The 26,310-nt window shown below is 37.3% G+C and overlaps 1 protein-coding gene across 1 annotated transcript in view; it reads left to right on the top strand.

The window, feature by feature from the left end:
• The window catches only part of MCHR2 (melanin concentrating hormone receptor 2), a 454,542-nt gene that overhangs the window by 307,327 nt on the left and 120,905 nt on the right, over nt 1-26,310 (top strand). The window contains exons 3-4 of the mRNA XM_053709105.1: nt 4,858-5,052; nt 20,247-20,366. Coding sequence (XP_053565080.1) covers nt 4,858-5,052; nt 20,247-20,366 — 315 coding nt within the window. The remainder of the gene's footprint in view (nt 1-4,857; nt 5,053-20,246; nt 20,367-26,310) is intronic.

Here is a 26,310-nt window from a genome sequence, read left to right as displayed (position 1 = left end):
GTTTATTTTTATTTTATAGGTAAATTTGAATTTATTTTAGCTAGGTAGCTATTAAATAGTTAATAACTATTTAATAACTATTGTACCTAGTTAAAATAAATACAAAGTTGCCTGTAAAATAAAAATAAACCCTAAGCTAGCTACAATGTAACTATTAGTTATATTGTAACTAGTTTTAGGGTTTATTTTATAGGTAAGATTTTAGTTTTAAATAGGAAATAATTCAGTTTAATTAAAGCTATTTTTATTTAGATTATTTTAAATTATATTTAAGTTAGGAGGGGGTTAGGGGTTAGACTTAGGTTTAGTGGTTAATATATTTATTATAGGTGGCGGCAACATAAGGCGGCAGATTAGAGGTTAATAAGTGTAGTAAAGGTGGCGGCGACATTGGGGTGGGTGGAAGAGTAGGGGTTAATAAATAAAATGTAGGGGTTCCGGCGATGTTGGGGCAGCAGATTAGGGGTTCATAAGTATAATGTAGGTGGCGGTGGTGTCCGGAGCGGCAGATTAGGGGTTAATAATATAAAGCAGGTGTCAGCGATGTCAGGGACAGCAGATTAGGGGTTAATAAGTGTAAGGGGTGTTTAGACTCGGGGTTCATGTTAGGGTGTTAGGTGTAGACATAAATTTTATTTCCCCATAGGAATCAATGGGGCTGCGTTAGGAGCGGAACACTGCTTTTTTTGCAAGTGTTAGGTTTTTTTTCAGCCGAATCTGCCCCATTGATTCCTATGGGGAAATCGTGCATGAGCACGTTTAGCTAGCTCACCGCTACCGTAAGCAGCGCTGATATTGAGGTGAGATGTAGAGCTAAATTTTGCTCTTCGCTCACTTTTCTGCGGCTAACGCCGGGTTTGTAAAAACCTGTAATACCAGCGTTGTCTGTAGGTGAGCGGTGAGCTGAAACTGCTTGTTAGCCCCTCACCGACAAAAACTCCCCTTACCGACAAAAACTCGTAATCTAGCCGTATGAGACTGATAACATAATTGCAGATGCTATGACAAAGCCGCTCACAAAAAACAAATTTGTGGAACTTCAAAATGGGATTAACTTAAGGAGTAGCATTGAGTGGGGCTGTTAGAATACAGTGTTCACATATTTATTACAACTACTGTGAGTATATATTCTAGACTCTATGTGTTATGTACTGTTCCATCAGTAAGTGGCAAAGTTTCTACTTTTTTCTGTTCTCTGTATTTGTATCTTCTTGTCTTAATAAAAACTCTATAACAGGCTGCTGCCATGTTTTTGAAGGGATAATTAAAGGGACACTGTACCCAAATTTTTTCTTTCGTGATTCAGATAGAGCATGACATTTTAAGCAACTTTCTAATTTACTCCTATTATCAAATTTTCTTCATTCTCTTGGTATCTTTATTTGAAATGCAAGAAAGTAAGTTTAGATGCCGGCCCTTTTTTAGTGATCAACCTCGGTTGTTCTTGCTGATTGGTGGATAAACTCATCCACCAATAAAAAAGTGCTGTCCAGACTAGTTCTGAATAAAAAAAAAAAGCTTAGATGTCTTCTTTTTAAAATAAAGATAGCAAGAGAACGAAGAAAAATTGATAATAGGAATAAATTAGAAAGTGGCTTAAAATTGCATGCTCTATCTGAATCATGAAATAAAAAATTTGGGTTCAGTGTCCCTTTAAGACTGTTGCATTCTTTATTTCTGTAGTGTTTAAAAGTAATTTCCAATACTAGATCATTATCAGGTGCATCAAAAATGAAAAAGAGACCCCTGACAGGGAATATTGACTCCCTTCCTGTATCAATCTAGAACATGTGGGTAAAATTATTTTCTTTTCATCGAAAGTCCCGAAAAGAGATTCTTAAACATTATATTCATCAAACTTGATTTTTTGCTTCTTCTTATAGGCCCTCAATGTATCCAACATGCCCTGAAAGGTATTTAATTATCCTATCAAATCGAATGCCTAACATATAAGAAGTTTTTCTTCAGCAAACCTTAAAGGGACATGAAACAAAAAAAAATATTTTGCGATTCAGATAGAGCACACAACTTTCAACAACTTTCTAATTTACTTCTATTATTAAATGTCCTTCAAACTCTTGGTATCCTTTGTTGAAGGAGTAGCAACGCACTTCTGGAAGCTAGTGGAACAAAATGGGGGAGCCAATGACAAGAGCCATATATGTGCAGTCATCAATAGCCAGTTAGCTCCCGGTAGTGTATTGCTGCTCCCAAGCCAACCTAGGTATGCTTTTCAACAAAAGATACCAAGATAACAAAACAAATTAGATAATAGAAACAAATTGGAAAGCTGTTTGAAAATGTATGCATCTAAACCATGAAAGAAAAATGTTGTGTTTCATGTTTCTTTAACAGAGCCTAAGTGGAGATATATTTCTTCAAATTTAGGAAATATAATTGGTTGCAAACTCATTTGCACCAGTTGCCTCAGAGGTTATGTCATCCAGACATACTTTAACAGGGGAAATCTAAGGGATCCCCCCCCCCTCATATTTTTTTATCTTTGGAGACATCTTTCTTGAAGTTTGTAAAAAAAAATCTCCATATTTACTCTAATATTAGGCTCTAATTTACTTTTAATGATTCTGATTTTCCACTTGGCATGCTTTATATAGTAAAAACAAGCCTAAAGTTCTTGCTCCTCCAGCCTTTAATAATGCAGCCTTTAAGCGGTAAACAAATATCAGACTAGGCAGGACCTTTCAAAGTAGATGAAGTAGAACCCCCCCAGTACTTCTTGAACCCTAATGTCAGAAGCAAGTATATATTAGGTGAGATGATTTAAACATATCTGTCAACAGATCACAAACGCCTGCTTTAGTGAAAAGGGCACCAAACATTATTGCAGTTCCCAGTGTCATACATCCAAAAAACATTAAAAAAAAAAATTGCAGAGAAGATGGACTGTAAAGTGACAATCAGGATAATTATCTGTGGATTGCAAAGATTTTTCATAAGCTTTATAAACATACTGGGCAAAGGTATGTTTCCAGGTTGCTCCAAAAGTTAAAACTCCCTATACAAGCAGGATTGTTTTACAGTTCTTTCAATGATCTCTGTTTAAGTTGTCCATTAATCTCAGATAAGAGTTGATGATTCTTCACCACTTATCCCCCAAAAGTTACATACTATAAAAAACAGACCAGTGGACATCTTGGTCAGATAAATAAATAGGAACAAGCATTGCTCCTACATTCAAAGTAACATGGCAGATGAAGGAGATCTTTGATCACTGAGCTTAAACCAGACCTCTGCCAAAATGTTTTGTATCCTCCATTGGCTGATGTTCTTAAAGGGGGAAGCTCCACCATAAACTTATGAGAGTGGCTGCAAAAGCTCATTACAGAGCAAGCTACAATCTCTGGTGGCATTCTCCTCTTACCATACCAGGCCAGCTGGATTTCATGCAGTCCTGTCTAGGCCTCAGCTAATTCAGGTAGGGAGTGTGGTCCACAAGAAAACAGTTTCCCGTCAATGCTGGGGAGGAAACACTGTATGCATGTCACATATGCCTGTAACCCCACCTCCCTCCCCTAAATAGACCATAGGTCATATTAAAATAACTCAGCACATAGGAGTAAACTAAATTACCAAATAAATGCTAATAGATATACTCTTACACTTATTTAATATGTGGTATTTTAAACATATGTCATTAAAAAATGATTACATACTACCAGTAATAAAATGTAATAATTAAGGACTCAGCTGATGCCTTTTGAATGACACATTGTCACGTCTATTTGATTACATTTATGATGTATAGTTATAGTATAAGTTATAGATTGTTAAAGCATCTACTTAAAATATATTGAAATAATTTATAATAGATTTAGAAAATAAGTGTTTTCCTACATGCACTTCAGAATTTTATTTATTAACATTTTAGATAAATGTAATCAATTTGAGAGTTTTTTAAGTGATTGTTTTAGTCAACAGTTCTTAATATTAGGTCTTCTGAGATTCGCATCAGCCATTGTTTCTTGTGATTAGCAAACTCAAAATGTGTAAGTTTTTTGTAAGATAAGCAGCATTGACCAGCACCTCCCATCTTTTCTCATTGGTTGGATTCCAAGTCAGATGACTGACTCCAGACTCCAAATAGCTTTTGGAAAACTCTTTAGTCTAGGATGCATATTCTTTTTCCATTGTGCACATATGTTCACTAAATAAATGTATTATTTATTTGTGAGTTATTTGTTTAAGAAAACTATGCCCATGAATATAGAATTCTTCCTCTAAAGGCTAGAAATTGATATCAATCTTCCAAGATGATATTGAATCATGTAAGGGCTTTCAAGAAGGGCAATCATATTGTGGGCAGTAGAAATGACAGCCACGTCTTTATATTTGTGAAAAGTACTTTTATAACACTTCACATTTAGGATAACAAAACCTCATGCATTTACATTTGTCTGTGAAGAGCAACTATCATTTGGAAATCTTGTAGTCATGGTTATTGTCATGTTCACTCATATTGAAATATTTAACTCTAAGGTGGAATACTGACTAGGAGAATTAAATTATGTTTGGTGAAATGTTCTTCTTTCAAATACTCACAGTTTCTCATCATATTTTAGAATACTACTTTTTATATAGTAGATGCTTCTAGTTAATGTGCAAAAAAAATAATAAATACTTTTGAGGATGTACCTGGAGTTACCTTCCAAACTGATCGCAGAAAAATTTGTAACAGCAACAAAAGGAATCAAGTATGAAATAAAAAATGAACAGCTTGTTTGGCAGTTGAATTGTGGAATCTAATCTACAGTCCTTAATTTACATTTTACCTTCAGAAATTTTACTACACAATCAAATATCAACCTAAACATTGATACTGTATTGTTTTTCTTACAGATATATGGCCCTCGTTCAACCATTTAGGCTTACAAGTTTGAGAACAATATCAAAGACGATCCGAATAAATATACTTCTATGGGCAGCTTCTTTTGTGGTAGTTTTTCCTGTCTGGGTGTATTCTAAGGTTATCCAGTTCAAAGATGGATTAGAAAGCTGTGCTTTTGATTTAACAACACCTGATGATGTTCTCTGGTCAGTATTGTCAAATATAAAAAATATATATAATATGCTTTGTACAGATTCTCACCCATTTATATTCTTATAACATTCACCTATTGTATGCCATATAACATATTTTTTAAATTAAATAAAAAATCATAAATAATGAGATAATAATTTTATATCATAAATATGTAATATGTTTTACTACTGATTATAACACTAATGTTCTATAAAAAAATATCAAATACAATGATTCCTGGAACAGCAACATTAATTAATCTCAGGGAAGAGCAAGTACTACATGTTTATCCAACACTGGGCCAAAATACAAGTGGAGAGCTAATTAATGCTCCCGCTCGAGCATTAATTGCACTTGAAGTAAGCTTTTTGTGCTCATCTGATTGCACTCGTATTATGAGTTAAAAGTAAACTGCTTTCGTTCGACCGCTAACCCGACGAGCACAAAAAGACGAAGTTAGAATATCACATGCGCGTTCACTTATTCCTCCATATTATGGAGAAAAAAAAGTAGAAAAAAACCTAATACCCTACTTTTCTGCAAACCAGATTGCATATTCTCATGTGCGCTAACCCGACATGAAAATTTTAATATTTCAAATCCCAATGTTCTTCACATAGCAGAATATATTCAATTTATTCAGAAATAAATAAATATATATATATATATATATATATATATATATGATGTGTTTTTTTGACAATATATATTTATACCTGTAATATTTTTTTTAAAATAATTTTTATTAGATGGTTTTATTATGAGTGTAACTATACTTTGTAATGTATTTTAGTTTCGCAAAACAGTTACCAGAGCTTTGAAAGTCGCGGTAATCATTCTAGCGTAAATTATGATTGCGCTGAAGCAATCACATTTAGTTTCAACTCTTAATACAAGTGGTAAGCTTGCACGCAAATGATTGCGCTCCACTCATAATATAGCCCACTATTTTTTATGTTTTGTAGGTATTGCAAGGTCTTACAAAATATATAATTTGCATTTTTTTAAATATTTCAAGCCAGAGAACAGATTTCCTATTTTTCATGTGTAAATAACCTGCTTGTCTGTTGGAATATTTAGCTGTCACAATGATTGACACCACATTCAGTTCCTGCTTGCTTTTGTAATGCTGATGCAATAAAAAAATGAAAGAAAAATAAACTTTATAAGATGTTTGCAATGCTTTCAGGATATTAAAAGATTAATTGATTTGTCCATGCATCCAGATGAGAAAGAGATAGCTTATTATTAAAATAATATGATAACACACAAAATTAGTTATAGTAAAATATCCTCTTTTATTAGGCAGAAAGTGTGGGGTGTTTCTTTTTTGAACACTGTTAAATGAATCTATTAAGCTACATGCACAGACATAGGCCCCTACTTAACAAGCCGTCGACTTTCTTGCATTCAACGGCGCCGATACGCTCGCCTAAGTTCGCCTAACATCGCTGCCACGGACCTGAATAAGTTCTCCAAAATTATCAAAAAAGCTGTCAAAAAGCCACGCACCAAGTACAGGGCGATGAGAAGCGGACTGACTGTTGGTAACTAACATTCATAGATCTCGCTGCTCTTCGGCTTTTTTACAGCTCTCTTGGTACCCTGTCACTAAACACCCACACTAAACTATACAGTTTTACCCCCTATACCGCCGCTCCCGGACCCCGCCGCACCTAAATAAAGTTATTAACCCCTAAACCGCCGCTCCCGGAGCCCACTGCAACTCTAATAAATGTTATTAACCCCTAAACCGCCACTCCCGGAGCCCACGGCCACCTACATTATACATATTAACCCCTAATCTTCCACCCCCTATACCGCCGCCACTTACATAAAGTTATTAACCCCTATCCTGCCGCTCCCGGAGCCCGCTGCAACTAAATAAAGTGTTTAACCCCTAAACCGCCGCTCCTGGAGCCCACCGCCACCTACATTATATTTATTAACCCCTAATCTGCCCCCCCCCCTACACCGCCGCCACTATATTAAATGCATTAACCCTTAAACCTAAGTCTAACACTAACACTAACACCCCCTAACTTAAATATAATTTAACTAAATCTAAATTAATTATTCCTATTTAAAACGAAATACTTACCTATAAAATAAACCCTAAGGCCTAGATTTAGAGTTTTGTCGGTAACGACCCGTGTAGCTAACGCCGGCTTTTTTCTGGCCGCACCATAAAAATAACTCTGGTATTGAGAGTCCACAAAAAGGCTGTGTTAGGCTCCAAAAAAGGAGCGTAGAGCATTTTTAACGCAGCTTCAACTCTCGATGCCAGAGTTGCTTACGCAAGCGGCCAGCCTCAAAAACGTGCTCATGCACGATTCCCCCATAGGAAACAATGGGGCTGTTTGAGCTGAAAAAAAACCTAACACCTGCAAAAAAGCCGCGTTCAGCTCCTAACGCAGCCCCATTGTTTGCTATGGGGAAACACTTCCTACGTCTGCACCTAACACCCTAACATGTACCCCGAGTCTAAACACCCCTAGCCTTACACTTATTAACCCCTAATCTGCCGCCAGCGCTATCGCTGACCCCTGCATATTATTTTTAACCCCTAATCTGCCGCTCCGTAAACCGCCGCTACTTACATTATCCTTATGTACCCCTAATCTGCTGCCCCTAACACCGCCGACCCCTATATTATATTTATTAACCCCTAATCTGCCCCCCTCAACGTCGCCTCCACCTGCCTACACTTATTAACCCCTAATCTGCCGAGCGGACCTGAGCGCTACTATAATAAAGTTATTAACCCCTAATCCGCATCACTAACCCTATAATAAATAGTATTAACCCCTAATCTGCCCTCCCTAACATCGCCGATACCTAACTTCAAACATTAACCCCTAATCTGCCGACCGGAGCTCCCCGCTACTATAATAAATGTATTAACCCCTAAAGCTAAGTCTAACCCTAACACTAACACCCCCCTAAATTAAATATAATTTTAATCTAACGAAATTAATTAACTCTTATTAAATAAATTATTCCTATTTAAAGCTAAATACTTACCTGTAAAATAAATCCTAATATAGCTACAATATAAATTATAATTACATTGTAGCTATTTTAGGATTAATATTTATTTTACAGGCAACTTTGTAATTATTTTAACCAGGTACAATAGCTATTAAATAGTTAAGAACTATTTAATAGTTACCTAGTTAAAATAATAACAAAATTACCTGTAAAATAAATCCTAACCTAAGTTACAATTAAACCTAACACTATACTATCATTAAATTAATTAAATAAAATACCTACAATTACCTACAATTAAACCTAACACTACACTATCAATAAATAAATTAAATACAATTCCTACAAATAACTACAATGAAATAAACTAACTAAAGTACAAAAAATAAAAAAGAACTAAGTTACAAAAAATAAAAAAATATTTACAAACATAAGAAAAATATTACAACAATTTTAAACTAATTACACCTACTCTAAGCCCCCTAATAAAATAACAAAGACCCCCAAAATAACAAAATGCCCTACCCTATTCTAAATTACTACATTTCAAAGCTCTTTTACCTTACCAGCCCTGAACAGGGCCCTTTGCGGGGCATGCCCCAAGAAATTCAGCTCTTTTGCCTGTAAAAAAAAACATACAATACCCCCCCCCCAACATTACAACCCACCACCCACATACCCCTAATCTAACCCAAACCCCCTTAAATAAACCTAACACTAAGCCCCTGAAGATCTTCCTACCTTGTCTTCACCCTACCAGGTTCACCGATCCGTCCTGAAGAGCTCCTCCGATGTCCTGATCCAAGCCCAAGCGGGGGGCTGAAGAGGTCCATGATCCGGCTGAAGTCTTCATCCAAGCGGGAGCTGAAGAGGTCCATGATCCGGATGAAGTCTTCATCCAAGCGGGAGCTGAAGAGGTCTATGATCCGGATGAAGTCTTCTATCAACGGCATCTTCAATCTTCTTTCTTCCGGATCCATCTTGCAGACCTCCGACGCGGAACATCCTCTTCTCCCGACGCCTACTAGCCGAATGACGGTTCCTTTAAGGGACGTCATCCAAGATGGCGTCCCTCGAATTCCGATTGGCTGATAGCATTGATGGAATCAGCCAATCAGAATCAAGTTCAATCCGATTGGCTGATTCGATCAGCCAATCAGATTGAGCTTGCATTCTATTGGCTGTTCGATCAGCCAATAGAATGCGAGCTCAATCTGATTGGCTGATTGGATCAGCCAATCGGATTGATCTTGATTCTGATTGGCTGATTCCATCAGCCAATCAGAATATTCCTACCTTAATTCCGATTGGCTGATAGAATCCTATCAGCCAATCGGAATTCGAGGGACGCCATCTTGGATGATGTCCCTTAAAGGAACCGTCATTCGGCTAGTAGGCGTCGGGAGAAGAGGATGTTCCGCGTCGGAGGTCTGCAAGATGGATCCGGAAGAAAGAAGATTGAAGATGCCGTTGATAGAAGACTTCATCCGGATCATGGACCTCTTCAGCTCCCACTTGGATGAAGACTTCATCCGGATCATGGACCTCTTCAGCTCCCGCTTGGATGAAGACTTCAGCCGGATCATGGACCTCTTCAGCCCTCCGCTTGGGCTTGGATCAGGACATCGGAGGAGCTCTTCAGGACGGATCGGTGAACCTGGTAGGGTGAAGACAAGGTAGGAAGATCTTCAGGGGCTTAGTAATAGGTTTATTTAAGGGGGGTTTGGGTTAGATTAGGGGTATGTGGGTGGTGGGTTGTAATGTTGGGGGAGGGGGGTATTGTATGTTTTTTTTTACAGGCAAAAGAGCTGAATTTCTTGGGGCATGCCACGCAAAGGGCCCTGTTCAGGGCTGGTAAGGTAAAAGAGCTTTGAAATGTAGTAATTTAGAATAGGGTAGGGCATTTTGTTATTTTGGGGGTCTTTGTTATTTTATTAGGGGGCTTAGAGTAGGTGTAATTAGTTTAAAATTGTTGTAATATTTTTCTTATGTTTGTAAATATTTTTTTTATTTTTTGTAACTTAGTTCTTTTTTATTTTTTGTACTTTAGATAGTTTATTTCATTGTAGTTATTTGTAGGTATTGTATTTAATTTATTTATTGATAGTGTAGTGTTAAGTTTAATTGTAGATAATTGTAGGTATTTTATTTAATTAATTTATTGATAGTGTAGTGGTAGGTTTAATTGTAGATAATTATAGGTATTTTATTTAATTAATTTATTGATAGTGTAGTGCTAGGTTTAATTGTAACTTAGGTTAGGATTTATTTTACAGGTAAATTTGTAATTATTTTAACTATTTTAGCTATTAAATAGTTCTTAACTATTAAATAGCTATTGTACCTGGTTAAAATAATTACAAAGTTGCCTGTAAAATAAATATTAATCCTAATATAGCTACAATGTAATTATTCGTTATATTGTAGCTATATTAGGGTTTATTTTACAGGTAAGTATTTAGCTTTAAATAGGAATAATTTATTTAATAAGAGTTAATTAATTTCGTTAGATTAAAATTATATTTAACTTTGGGGGGTGTTAGTGTTAGGGTTAGACTTAGCTTTAGGGGTTAATACATTTATTAGAATAGCGGTGAGCTCCGGTCGGCAGATTAGGGGTTAATAATTGAAGTTAGGTGTTGGCGATGTTAGGGAGGGCGGATTAGGGGTTAATACTATTTATTATAGGGTTAGTGAGGCGGATTAGGGGTTAATAACTTTATAATAGTAGCGGTGCGGTCCGCTCGGCAGATTAGGGGGTTAATAAGTGTAGGCAGGTGGAGGCGACGTTGTGGGGGGCAGATTAGGGGTAAATAAATATAATATAGGGGTTGGCGGTGTTAGGGGCAGCAGATTAGGGGTACATAGCTATAATGTAGGTGGCGGCGCTTTGTGGTCGGCAGATTAGGGGTTAATTATTGTAGGTAGCTGGCGGCGACATTGTGGGGGGCAGATTAGGGGTTAATAAATATAATACAGGGGTCGGCGGTGTTAGGGGCAGCAGATTAGGGGTACATAAGTATAACATAGGTGGCGGTCGGCAGATTAGGGGTTAAAAAAAATTAATCGAGTGGCGGCGATGTGGGGGGACCTCGGTTTAGGGGTACATAGGTAGTTTATGGGTGTTAGTGTACTTTAGAGTACAGTAGTTAAGAGCTTTATGAACCGGCGTTAGCCCAGAAAGCTCTTAACTACTGACTTTTTTCCTGCGGCTGGAGTTTTGTCGTTAGATGTCTAACGCTCACTTCAGACACGACTCTAAATACTGGAGTTAGAAAGATCCCATTGAAAAGATAGGATACGCAATTGACGTAAGGGGATCTGCGGTATGGAAAAGTTGCGGCTGAAAAGTGAGCGTTAGACCCTATTTTGAGTGACTCCAAATACCGGAGTTAGCCTAAAACCAGCGTTAGGAGCCTCTAACGCTGGTTTTCATGGCTAACGCCAAACTCCAAATCTAGGCCTAAGATAGCTACAATATAACTAATAGCTACATTGTAGCTTGCTTAGGTTTTATTTTTATTTTACAGGCAACTTTGAATTTATTTTAACTAGGTAGAATAGTTATTAACCCCTTAATGACAACTGACGTACCAGGTACGTCATGCATTAACAACCAGTTAATGACAATAGACGTACCTAGTACGTCAGTTGTCTAAGAGAGTGCTGGAAGCGATGGCAATCGCTTCCAGCAGCTCTCAGGGTATTGCAGTGATGCCTCCATATGGAGGCATCCTGCAATACCTTTTTAGAAGACTCTGATGCAGAGAGAGCCACTCTGTGGCCCTCTCTGCACCGGTAGCGATGGTGCCGGTTCGTTGGTGGGTGGGAGCATAACAGGGAGGCGGGTGGGCGGCCCATCGCTACCCGGCATCCGGTTCCTGTAAGTGCAATGTGCACGCCGGGTGCCGGGAGCGTGCGGGGGCGCGCGTGCGCGTGCACGGGGGCGCGCGTGCTGGCCACTGACACCAATGAGGAGGGAAGAGGGGGGAAAAAAGATTTTAAAAATATAAATATATAAGGATCTGGGAGGGGGAGGGGGTTGGGGTATTGTGGGGGGCTGCTACACTACAGAAAATATTAATAATTGCCAAAAGAGAAAAAGATACTTTTGTTTTTGGGGGCAAATTGGGTACTGGCAGACAGCTGCCAGTACCCAAGATGGCGGCAAATAGGTAGGGGAGAGTGTTAGAGAGCTGGGGGGGTGATCATGGAGGTTGGGGCTAAGGCAGGGGTCCATCACAGCTAAAACATTTTATTTTTTTTTTATTAAAAAAAAAAGAAAAACTCCTTTTATTTAGTACTGGCAGACTTTCTGCCAGTACTTAAGATGGCGGGGACAATTGTGGGGTGGGGGAGGGAAGAGAGCTGTTTGGGAGGGATCAGGGGTGGGATGTGTCAGGTGGGAGGCTGATCTCTACCCTAAAGCTAAAATTAACCCTGCAAGCTCCCTACAACCTACCTAATTAACCCCTTCACTGCTGGGCATAATTTACGTGTGGTGCGCAGCAGCATTTAGCGGCCTTCTAATTACCAAAAAGCAATGCCAAAGCCATATATGTCTGCTATTTCTGAACAAAGGGGATCCCAAAGAAGCTTTTACAACAATTTGTGCCATAATAGCACAAGCTGTTTGTAAATACTTTCAGTGAGAAACCTAAAATTGTGAAAAAATGAATTTTTTTTTAATTGTTTGCTCGCATTTGGCGGTGAAATAGTGGCATAAAATATATCAAAATGGGCCTAGATCAATACTTGGGGTTGTCTACTACACTACCCTAAAGCTAAAATTAACCATGCAAGCTCCCTACAACCTACCTAATTAACCCCTTCACTGCTGGGCATAATTTACGTGTGGTGCGCAGCAGCATTTAGCGGCCTTCTAATTATCAAAAAGCAACCCCAAAGCCATATAAGTCTGCTATTTCTGAACAAAGGGGATCCCAAAGAAGCATTTACAACCATGTGTGCCTTAATTGCAGAAGCTGTTTGTAAATAATTTCAGTGGGAAACCTAAAGTTTGTGACAAAATTTGTGAAAAAGTGAACTTTTTTTTTTATTTGATGACATTTGGCGGTGAAATGGTGGCATGAAATATACCAAAATGGGCCTAGATCAATACTTTGGGTTGTCTTCTAAAAAAAAATATATACATGTCAAGGGATATTCAGGTTTTCCTGACAGATATCAGGGTTCCAATGTAACTAGCGCTAATTTTGGAAAAAAAGGGGTTTGGAAATAGCAAAGTGCTACTTGTATTTATGGCCCTATAAATTGCAAAAAAAGCAAAGAACATGTAAACATTGGGTATTTCTAAACTCAGGACAAAATTTAGAAACTATTTAGCATAGGTGTTTTTTGGTGATTGTAGATGTGTAACAGATTTTGGGGGTCAAAGTTAGAAAAAGTGTGTTTTTTTCAATTTTTTCCTCATATTTTATATTTTTTTTATAGGAAATTATAAGATATAATGAAAATAATGGTATCTTTAGAAAGTCCATTTAATGGCGAGAAAAACGGTATATAATATGTTGGGGTACAGTAAATGTGTAAGAGGAAAATTACAGCTAAACACAAACACTGCAGAAATGTAAAAATAGCCATTGTCATTAAGGGTAAGAAAATTGAAAAATGGTCTGGTCATTAAGGGGTTAAATAGTTATTAACTATTTAATAGCTACCTAGTTAAAATAAATACAAATATACCTGTAAAATAAAACCTAACCTAAGTTACACTAACACCTAACACTACACTATAATTAAATAAATTCCCTAAACTAAATACAATTAAATACAATTAAAAACAATTATCTAAAGTACAAAAAAAACAAATTACAGAAAATAATAAAATAGTTATTATTACTATTGTACCTAGTTTAAATAAATACAAACTTGCCTGTAAAATAAAAATAAAACCTAAGCTAGATACAATGTAACTATTAGTTATATTGTAGCTATCTTAGGGTTTATTTTATAGGTAAGTATTGAGTTTTAAATAGGAATAATTTATTTAATAATAGTAATTTTATTTAGATATATTTAAATTATATTTACGTTAGTGGGTGTTAGGGCTAGGGTTAGACTTAGGTTTAAGGGTTAATAAATTTAATATAGTGTCGGCAACGTTGGGGGCGGCAGATTAGGGGTTAATATATGTAGGTAGGTGGCGGCGGTGTAGGGGGGGGCAGATTAGGGGTTAATAAATATAATGAAAGTAGCGGCGGTGTAGGGGGTGGCAGATTAGGGGTTAAACACTTTATTAGAGTTGCAGTGGGCTCCGGGAGTGGCGGTTTAGGGGTTAATAAATTTATTAGAGTTGCGGCGGTATGGGGGGGCAGATTAGGGGTTAATAAGTATAATGTAGGTGACGGCGGGCTCCGGGAGCGGCAGTTTAGGGGTTAAACACTTTATTTAGTTGCGGCGGTGTAGGGGGGGCAGATTAGGGGTGTTTAGACTTGGGGTACATGTTAGGGTGTTAGGTGTAGACATTTACCATAGGAATCAATGGGATATCGGGCAGCAGCGAACATGAGCTTTCGCTGCTGTCCGACTCCCATTGATTCCTATGGCATCCGCCGCCTCCAGGGCGGTGGATTGAAAACCGGGTACGCTGGGCCGGAATATTGGCGAGCGTACCTGGTAGGAATTTGATAACTTCTAAAAGTAGTCAGATTGTGCTGAACTTGCGTTCGGAACATCTGTAGTGATGTAAGCATCGTTCTGTGTCGGACTGAGTCCGGCGGATCGTATGTTACGTCACTAAATTCTACTTTTGCCGGTCTGTAGGGTTTGATAACTAAGGCGAATCAGGCTCGCCACAAATGCGCTGTGGAATTCCAGCATATTTGCGGTTGACAGCTTGATAAATAGAGGACAAAGTCTGTTGTAGTCACAGACAAAGGGCTAGATTAAGAGTGGAGCGCTAACATATTCGCACACGCGAAAAGGGGATTATCGCGGGGGTGTTTGCACGCGTTGGTTTTTTTACTCGTATTACAAGTTGAAAGTTAACGAGATCGCTTGAGTGCAATTGAAGTTAATGTGCTTTGGGTTAGTGCAACCTCAGAGCTCAGGTTAACTGTTTTGCAAAATAAAAAAGTGTCACAAAACTCATGAAAAAGCCATTACAAAGTACAGTTATACCAATAATAACACCATCTAATAAAAATTATTTTAAAAGAATAGTTCATAAAATAGTTATAAGGGCTCAAAGATATGAGGTATCAGATGTTAGAAAAAAAAGGGATGTAAAGGAGGCTTAGTATAGATGACAAACATACATATACATGTCTAAATATAATGTATGCAAAAATATGTGTATATATGTATTTAAACACATTTATATACACATAAGTACATATGTACATATATATATAAGTGCATTGGAGCCCTTTGCAGTTAAGTAGATGAAAACATGTAAAAGCATATTTATGCAATATTTAAAGTGTATTTACCGTAAATATTTCACATTCCAATGTTCTGCAGAATATGTTCTATGCATTTTTAAATAGATATTCCTATACAGTATATATATATCTGTTTATATCTAGACCTATATATTACTATATATATATATATATATATATATATATATATATATATATATACATATCTTTATTAAGATACAAACAGAAAATACAGGAAATATGTACACAAAATATAAAAAAACACAATGTTCAGAACAAAATGGCTTCTTAAGGCAAAAAGGCAGTATGTAGTATGACCTCCCTTGACACTAAGCACATCTTGAACTCTTTTGGAGAGAATATCCTGAAGTTTTCTGAAGTAATCTTCTGGTATATTATGCCAGGTTTCTTTCAGCACTTCCCAGAGTTCTTCTTTAGATTTAGGTTGTCTTTTATTTCTTTCTCTGTCTAAGTGATCCCATACTGCCTCTATAATACTTAGGTCTAGACTCTGTGGAGGCCAGTCCATGACTGTCAGTCTTTTATCAGCTGTTTTTCTCTCCAAATATGATTTCATGGCATTAGCAGTGTGCTTGGGATTGTTATCATGCTGAAAATTAAAACCAATCCCAATCAGGCCGTTTCCAGAAGGAATGGCATGATGAATTAAAACCTTTCTGTACTTTTCAGCATTCATGATCCCATCTATTCGGATAATATCTTTGAAAAAGCTCAGTCGAAATGCACATCAGGAATTCGCCTGTCTGAGTATATCTGGGATATAGTTTTGGATATGGGAACTGTAACAGTTAATAATCTTTAGGAGGGTTTTCAATCAACTATTGTTTTTTTTAGAGTCGGTCCTTGCCTTGATTTTTTGACAATATTTCTGAATAGTCACCCTGCGACAGATTGCTTTGTTAAGCCCACTGATCTCCCATTGTTTGTGGGGCACACAAAATCATAGTCGTTAGGGAGATAGGGATCTTTTTCATTGGTCACTAGACGATTCACTATGGGCCTCATCCTTTATTGTAACAATGAGTACATGGTAATTTGATAAATTGATACATTTGTATATTATCCCTTATACTCTGACAGTGTAAATTGTTTCTTTACTTTAATTGTTTTAAGCTAGTATCTCTATGATACTTTTAAAATTTAAGTCTTATATTAGTGGCCCCACCATGTCAGCAATATTATAAAGTGTGTACCAAGTGGTTATATCTTTCTCTTCCCTTTATACTAATCAGTATGTATCTATATATACCCTGGCACCCCCCCCCCCCCACACACACACACACTCATTTATAACCTAGATGAGTGTATGGGCTGTTGATTTGTAAATTTTGTGGGGTATTATTTCCTTTTTCTTTATCATTCGGATAATATCGCTAACACCACTGACAGAAATGCAGTCTCAAACCAGGAGAGACCCTCCAACATGTTTCACCGAAGGCCACAAGCACTCATTTTTCCATCTCTCTCCAACTCTTCTTCTCACATATTGTCAACAATTGGACTAAAAAATTCCAAACTTAGATTCATCACTCCATAATACTCTTTTCCACTGATCTTCATTCCAATCTTTGGGAGCTTTAGCATATCTTAGCCTTTTCACACTGTTCCCCTTCTGAAAAAGTGTTTCCCCTTCTGATCAAGCTTCTTCGGAGTGTAGCAGGGTCAACTTGGCATCCCAATGGACATGGCATCCTTGTTGGACATGGCTCAGCTTCCAGTCTTTCAAAGAAGAAACTCTGAGAAACTTCTCATCAGATTTTGAGTTTTCTTTGCCTTCCAGTCCTTTTTTTGTCCTTGACTTCTCCTGATTCTTCAAATTTCTTTATAACAGCTAAAATACTACATCTTGAGTATCTAGTTTGTTTGCTGATTTCCCTTAGAGAGCGGCCTTGCTGATGCAAAAGTATGATTTTATGTCGGTCAAATTCTGTGATCTTTGACATTTTGAATGGAATGATGTGATTGAAAGTTAGTCTTATTAGCAAGCTTCCAATGAAATAAACTCATACCACATGTGTATGTAATGTTCAAGCATGTCTTGCACTAACCTAGTGTAATAGACCTTTTTCGCAGCATTCATTTTGACATGAAATGGTAGGACAAATACAGGTGTTAGCTATGACATTAAATTAGGGTTCCATTCCATTTAGGTTTATGAGAGCCAGGTTCCTGCTATTGCTCAAGTGTAAGGGGAGGTCACACTAAATACTTGCCACTTAAGCGTATAGAAGCTGTTTTTTTCAGATTTTTTTCTTTTTTGTAATACTGCATACAAATATCCTGTATTGTCTGGTTGTATTCTAATAAAGAGACTGAGACATAATTAAATATGTGCATTATACCATTGCTAAAACAACAAATCTAATGGTGGCCTAAAACTTTTACATAGTACTGTATATAAAGGTATAGATATAAATAGTACCAAAATACCATCAGATATATGTAGAAATATGTATTTATGAATAAATAGAACCTATTCTGCTATGTGAAGAACATTGGTATGTGAAATATTCATATTTTCAGCCCACTTGAGAATATGCAATCAATTTGCCCGTGAGTAGGATGTGATTTAAACTTTTTTAACCCATTGACTTCTATAGAGGAATTGGTTATGGTGCGAGTGATATTCTGTTTGTCTTTTTACACTCATCGTGTTAATACGCAAGTGAAAACAGTTAACTTTCAACTTGTAAAACTAGCATAATCCGACACGCAAAAAGCTTACTTTTAGGGCAGTTAACGCTCAAGCGGGAGCATTAGATAACGATCCACTTGTAATCTGGCCCAAAATGTTTGGGTTATGCTAGCTAGTATATGGTAACATCATTGAGGTGTAAAATTAAATAATTAATTTTATCCCCACATGAGTAATATATTGGAACATTTACTTATGACATTTGAAAAAAAAAAAAAAAGAATGGCACCCTGACCTGCTTTATAGTTTAAAAGCAAACACTGAGCCCTATTTATGAAATGTCTGTTGGACCTGATCCGACAGTGTGGATCAGGTCTGACAGACATTGCTGAATGCGGAGAGCAATACGCTCTCCGTATTCAGCATTGCACCAGCAGCTCACATGGCATGAAATATACCATAATGGGCCTAGATCAATACTTTGGGTTGCCTACTAAAAAAATATATATATAGCTTTGATAGGTAAATATAAAAAAGGCTCTATTTCTGTTTAAATGTAGTGATGGCAAAAATGCTCTGGTCTTTTTTGTCTGTTTTTGTCTGAAATGCCCTGTCCTTAAGGGGTTAATGCTGAATATTGCAAAGGTCCATGGTAAAGGTAATCCTACTAGAGGATTCTTTTAAGAATGGGGCCAAGGTCCTTACCTCTACTTACCTAATCTAAATGGTAACAATAAGAAATCTACCTGGGTTATATTACCTTATTGACTCATCCTCATTTTATTTAATTATACCTTGTCATGGAGTCCATAACTTCACCCTCACATAGAGGAGAAATGCTTCTGGGATGTCATATACATACAATACTTTTTATTTATATTCCACCCTCTCTTACTTGGGACAACATCATTTTGTGACGAATGCATGGTGGTTTTGTCTATTTCCAGTCCTAGTACTCCTTACTGAGGGCAATTATGTATGGCAATTGAATATCTTAGATAGTGATTCTTTATTTCCATGTGTGCTATAATTGTACACATGATCCTAACTACTGTATATATGGGTTAATAGGATAGATACTTGAGGTTGGTATGTGGCAGTTTAGATCTTTATTAGTGCAGTGTTAGTTTGCGATCATGGGGTACTTCAGTTTAGGGGTATTAGGATTAGTGGTTAGGCACAGTAGTTATAGTTTAAAGGATCCTTTTACTATACATCATCAATATGGGCGGTAATGCTGGGTGTTATCTATAGCCAGCATTGCTGACCAATGGCAAGTATAGTAAACACCTCTCAGCGATGCCGCTATTTCGGGAGCTTGAAATATTTCGACAGGCTTGAACATTGGCCGCTAGCAGGGTCTGTTAATCTTCCCAATAATATTGGATCAGGATGATTTTAATCCACCACCTAAAAGTTGGCGGACAGGTTAAGACGCAGCAATCTTATGACCGCTGCTTCTAAACTTCGGTTTCAGGCGAGCCTGAAATGATGGTCCTCCGAAGCAACATCTCTGCTTTATAAATAAAGCCATTTGTATCATTTCTCTCCATGCTAGCAAGTTTTTGATCATTGTGCCCTTAGGCGCATTCATCTTCACATTGTTGAAATCTGTAATCAGTCTATACCCAAATTATGTATAAATTCCGAAATTTGTATTTATTTATTTATACAAACTAATAAGCGCAAATCACTGAACTAAAACAAAAACTTTTGTTTTTTTAGCATATTGAGCACAAAAGGTCTGTCGGACCTGATCTGACAGTGCAGATCTGGTCCGACAGACCTCGCTGAATGCGGACAGAGCTACTGGTGCAACGCCACCCCCTGCAGATTCGTGGCCAATTGGCCGCCAGCAGGTGGGTGAATTGCGGCAATGTCTGTCCGCCTGCTCAGAGCTCTTTAGACCACTGCATTAGACCGAGCCTGAAGGCTCGCCAGTCGCCAGAAACACGGGGCTTTAAGCTCCATACGGAGCTTGATAGATATGCCCCATAGCATTTACCAGATAACCATTTATACTTAGTGTAATATATTATGTTGTATGTTATTAATGTACGAATACAGTTTCTAAAAATCCAGAAGTCACACCTGCCAAAAACATTATTTCAGTTAAATATTGTTATTTATTTGTTTTTTTGTTGTTTTTCAGGTACACGCTTTATTTGACAATCACAACTTTCTTCTTTCCATTACCGCTTATAGTTGCTTGTTACATTTTAATTCTCTGCTACACCTGGGAGATGTATCATCAAAATAAAACTGCAGGACGGTAAGCTATAAAAGAAAATAAAAATCTGATTTTGCTTACATTGCTCCTTTTGCCTCTAGCTAAATACACACATATGAATAATTTAAACAATTGTATTTAGGACTAAAATTACTGTTTTATTCTACTTACTGCTTTACAAACCAGATTTCTAAAATCTACATCATCATTAAAACTCACTATAATTAAAAAATTATAGTTTAATATTACCCTCAATGTTAAAGCAAAAGAAAACATAACAATTTTTTAACTTGTCCAGTAAAATTTCCAGCCCTGTATAAATATATATATATATAAGTAATGTTCTAAATACACACACGGCCTTAGTGGTGTGCTGGTATCTAGGAAAAAAGCAGACAACACAGGGAGTTCAAACAACAAGCCTTTTATCCAATACAAGGAAAAGCAGCAGGGCCTTAACCCCATAACGTTTCGGTCGTGTGTGTATTTGGAACATTACTTCTATGCAATACTTTGTCCTGCAGTGCACCGGGTAGCTGTTATATTGGTGTGTGCCACTTTACCCACACTTGTGAATATATATATATATATATATATACATATATATATATACATACAGTATATATATCAATGCCCTCTACCATATCTAAAGAAAGACTTTTTATTTAGTTATTTTCCTTTTCTTAAAGGGAGATAAAACCCCAATTTTTTTTTAAACTAACCAGATAAAACATACAATTTTCCAATTTACATGTTTATCAAATTTTCTTACAGCTAGATTACAAATTTTGCGTTATTGGTGCGGTAAAAGCTATACCGCTTAAAAAATATGGCCATTGTGCGTTGAATGGCAGGTCTCCTGTATTACATGTCATGGTCATATAGCTATACCGCAGGCGTTTTATCCTGTAACGTAATGATCCATTCTGCTCTCAAAAATGACGTTTGAGTGCAGGATTTTCCATAGCGCCGCATTAACAAGTTGTGAGGGCAGGCTATAACACTATGTAAACTATCTTTAAATAAATAAAACTTACCTGTGAAATTAAAAAAAACTAAGTTTTAAGTATAAATTAAACTAACATTACTATTTTAAATAAATAAAAGAAACAAAAAATAAAAAATCTAACATTACAATATTATAAAATCAAACATTACGAATAGAAATAAAAAAAACTAACATTACAAAAAATAATAAACACTAACATTACAAAAAATTTAAAAAATCTAAGATTAAAAAATATTAAACGAAATTATCCAAAGATTAATAAAATTACAACCTAATCTAATAGCCCTATAAAACAAAAAAAAAAAACCCAAAATAAAAAAAACCCTAACCTATCAATAAGCTACCAATAGCCATTAAATGGGCCTTTTTGTAGGGACATTGCCCTAAGATAAACAGCTCTTTTACCTACAAAAAATTACAAAGTCCCCCCAACAGCAATCCCCCCCCAAACAACCCCCCAAAATAAAAATCTTAAGTTTAAAAAAAACCTAAGCTACCCATTGCCCCTAAAGGGGCATTTGTAAGGGCATTGCCCTTAAAAGGGGATTCAGCTCTTTCCTTGCCCATGCCTAATCTTAAAAAAAAACACCTAAAAAAACCTAACACTAAACCCAGGAAATCTACTCACGGTTCCTGAAGTCCGGACATCCATCTTCATCCAGGAGACGCAAAGTTTTCATCCAGGCGGTGACATCTTGATTCATTGCGGGGGCATCTTGTATCTTCATCCCAGTGGTGCGTAGCTGTGGAGGCACAGAGCATGTTTGATCTTATGAAGAAGATCCTCCACGCTGGCTGCGTCCCCGGCAAAGATGCTCCGCACCTCCACAGCTCCGCGCCACCAGGATGAAGATAGAAGATGCCCCTATGATGTATCAAGATGTCGCCACCTGGATGAAGACTTCTCTCCGCCTGGATGAAGATGGATGTTCGGACTTCAGGAAGCGTGAGATTTCCTGGGGTTAGTGTTTTTTTCGGGGGGGGGTTGTTTTTAAGATTAGGGGTGGGCAGTAAAAGAGCTGAATGCCCTTTTAAGGGTAATGCCCATACAAATGCCCCTTTAGGGGCAATGAGAAGCTAAGGTTTTATTTATTTTGGGGGGTTGGTTGGGTGGGGGGTTTTACTATTGGGGGGACATTGTAATTTTTTGTAGGTAAAAGCTGTTGAACTTAGGGAAATGCCCTACAAAAGGCCCTTTTAAGGGCTATTGGTTGTTTATTGTTAGGTTAGGGGGTGTTTTTATTTTGGGGGGCTTTTTTGTTTTTATAGGGCTATTAGATTAGGTGTAGTTTTTATTATTTTGGATAATTTAGTTTATTATTTTTTGTTATCTTAGATTTATTTTAATTTTTTGCAATGTTACGGCTAGATTTAGAGTTTGGCGGTAGCCGTGAAAACCAGCGTTAGAGGCTCCTAACACTGGTTTTAGGCTACCGCCGGTATTTGGAGTCAGTGATTAAAGGGTCTAACGCTCACTTTTCAGCCGCGACTTTTCCATACCGCAGATCCCCCTACGCCATTTGCGTATCCTATCTTTTCAATGGGATCTTTCTAATGCCGGTATTTAGAGTCGTTTCTGAAGTGAGCGTTAGAGCTCTAACGACAAAACTCCAGCCGCCTGAAAAAAGCAGGACTTAAGAGCTTTCTGAGCTAACGCCGGTTCATAAAGCTCTTAACTACTGTACCCTAAAGTACACTAACACCCATAAACTACCTATGTACCCCTAAACCGAGGTCCCCCCACATCGCCGCCACTCGATTAAAATTTTTTAACCCCTAATCTGCCGACCGCCACCTACGTTATCCTTATGTACCCCTAATCTGCTGCCCCTAACACCGCCGACCCCTATATTATATTTATTAACCCCTAATCTGCCCCCCTCAACGTCGCCGACACCTGCCTACACTTATTAACCCCAAATCTGCCGAGCGGACCGGCACCGCTACTATAATAAAGTTATTAACCCCTAACCCGCCTCACTAACCCTATCATAAATAGTATTAACCCCTAATCTGCCCTCCCTAACATCGCCGACACCTAACTTCAATTATTAACCCCTAATCTGCCGACCGGACCTCACCGCTATTCTAATAAATGTATTAACCCCTAAAGCTAAGTCTAACACTAACACTAACACCCCCCTAACTTAAATATAATTTACATCTAACGAAATAAATTAACTCTTATTAAATAACTTATTCCTATTTAAAGCTAAATACTTACCTGTAAAATAAATCCTAATATAGCTACAATATAAATTATAATTACAGTGTAGCTATTTTAGGATTAATATTTATTTTACAGGCAACTTTGTAATTATTTTAACCAGGTACAATAGCTATTAAATAGTTAAGATCTATTTAATAGTTACCTAGTTAAAATAATAACAAATTTACCTGTAAAATAAATCCTAACCTAAGTTATAATTAAACCTAACACTACCCTATCAATAAATTAATTAAATAAACTACCTACAATTACCTACATTTAACCTAACACTACACTATCAATAAATAAATTAAATACAATTGCTACAAATAACTACAATTACATAAACTAACTAAAGTACAAAAAATAAAAAAGAACTAAGTTACAAAAAATAAAAAAATATTTACCAACATTATTAAAATATTACAACAATTTTAAACTAATTACACCTACTCTAAGCCCCCTAATAAAATAACAAAGACCCCCAAAATAAAAAATTCCCTACCCTATTCTAAATTAATAAATGTAAAAGCTCTTTTACCTTACCAGCCCTGAACAGGGCCCTTTGCGGGGCATGCCCCAAGAAATACAGCTCTTTTGCCTGTAAAAAAAAACATACAATACCCCCCCCCCGACATTACAACCCACCACCCACATACCCCTAATCTAACCCAAACCCCCCTTAAATAAACCTAACACTAAGCCCCTGAAGATCTTCCTACCTTGTCTTCACCATCCAGGTATCACCGATCCGTCCTGGCATCCGGTGCTGAAGAGGTCCAGAAGAGGCTCCAAAGTCTTCCTTCTATCCGGCAAGAAGAGGACATCCGGACCGGCAAACATCTTCTCCAAGCGGCATCTTCGATCTTCTTCCATCCAGTGCGGAGCGGGTCCATCTTGAAGCAGCCGATGCGGATCCATCCTCTTCTTCCGTTGTCTCCCGACGAATGACGGTTCCTTTAAGGGACGTCATCCAAGATGGCGTCCCTCGAATTCCGATTGGCTGATAGGATTCTATCAGCCAATCGGAATTAAGGTAGGAATATTCTGATTGGCTGATGGAATCAGCCAATCAGAATCAAGTTCAATCCGATTGGCTGATCCAATCAGCCAATCAGATTGAGCTCGCATTCTATTGGCTGATCGGAACAGCCAATAGAATGCGAGCTCAATCTGATTGGCTGATTGGATCAGCCAATTGGATTGAACTTGATTCTGATTGGCTGATTCCATCAGCCAATCAGAATATTCCTACCTTAATTCCGATTGGCTGATAGAATCCTATCAGCCAATCGGAATTCAAGGGACGCCATCTTGGATGACGTCCCTTAAAGGAACCGTCATTCGTCGGGAGACAACGGAAGAAGAGGATGGATCCGCGTCGGCTGCTTCAAGATGGACCCGCTCCGCACCGGATGGAAGAAGATCGAAGATGCCACTTGGAGAAGATGTTTGCCGGTCCGGATGTCCTCTTCTTGCCGGATAGGAGGAAGACTTTGGACCCTCTTCTGGACCTCTTCAGCACCGGATGCCAGGACGGATCGGTGATACCTGGATGGTGAAGACAAGGTAGGAAGATCTTCAGGGGCTTAGTGTTAGGTTTATTTAAGGGGGGTTTGGGTTAGATTAGGGGTATGTGGGTGGTGGGTTGTAATGTCGGGGGGGCGGTATTGTATGTTTTTTTTTACAGGCAAAAGAGCTGATTTTCTTGGGGCATGCCCCGCAAAGGGCCCTGTTCAGGGCTGGTAAGGTAAAGAGCTTTTACATTTATTAATTTAGAATAGGGTAGGAAATTTTTTTATTTTGGGGGTCTTTGTTATTTTATTAGGGGGCTTAGAGTAGGTGTAATTAGTTTAAAATTGTTGTAATATTTTTCTAATGTTTGTAAATATTTTTTTATTTTTTGTAACTTAGTTCTTTTTTATTTTTTGTACTTTAGTTAGTTTATGTAATTGTAGTTATTTGTAGCAATTGTATTTAATTTATTTATTGATAGTGTAGTGTTAGGTTAATTGTAGGTAATTGTAGGTAGTTTATTTAATTAATTTATTGATAGGGTAGTGTTAGGTTTAATTATAACTTAGGTTAGGATTTATTTTACAGGTAATTTTGTTATTATTTTAACTAGGTAACTATTAAATAGTTCTTAACTATTTAATAGCTATTGTACCTGGTTAAAATAATTACAAAGTTGCCTGTAAAATAAATATTAATCCTAAAATAGCTATAATATAATTATAAGTTATATTGTAGCTATATTAGGGTTTATTTTACAGGTAAGTATTTAGCTTTAAATAGGAATAATTTATTTAATAAGAGTTAATTAATTTCGTTAGATGTAAATTATATTTAACTTAGGGTGTGTTAGTGTTAGGGTTAGACTTAGCTTTAGGGGTTAATACATTTATTAGAATAGCGATGAGCTCCGGTCGTCAGATTAGGGGTTAATAATTGAAGTTAGGTGTCGGCGATGTTAGGGAGGGCAGATTAGGGGTTAATACTATTTATGATAGGGTTAGTGAGGCAGATTAGGGGTTAATAACTTTATTATAGTAGCGCTCAGGTCCGCTCGGCAGATTAGGGGTTAATTATTGTAAGTAGCTGGCGGCGACGTTGTGGGGGGCAGGTTAGGGGTTAATAAATATAATATAGGGGTCGGCGGTGTTAGGGCAGCAGATTAGGGGTACATAGGGATAATGTAAGTTGCGGCGGTTTACGGAGCGGAAGATTAGGGGTTAATAATATAATGCAGGGGTCAGCGATAGCGG

The sequence above is a fragment of the Bombina bombina genome, chromosome 4, assembly GCF_027579735.1.
Source record: "Bombina bombina isolate aBomBom1 chromosome 4, aBomBom1.pri, whole genome shotgun sequence".
In the NCBI taxonomy this organism is placed as follows: domain Eukaryota; kingdom Metazoa; phylum Chordata; class Amphibia; order Anura; family Bombinatoridae; genus Bombina; species Bombina bombina.
The sequence above is the reverse complement of the archived record's forward strand: the minus strand, read 5'-3'. Positions and strand labels throughout refer to the sequence as shown.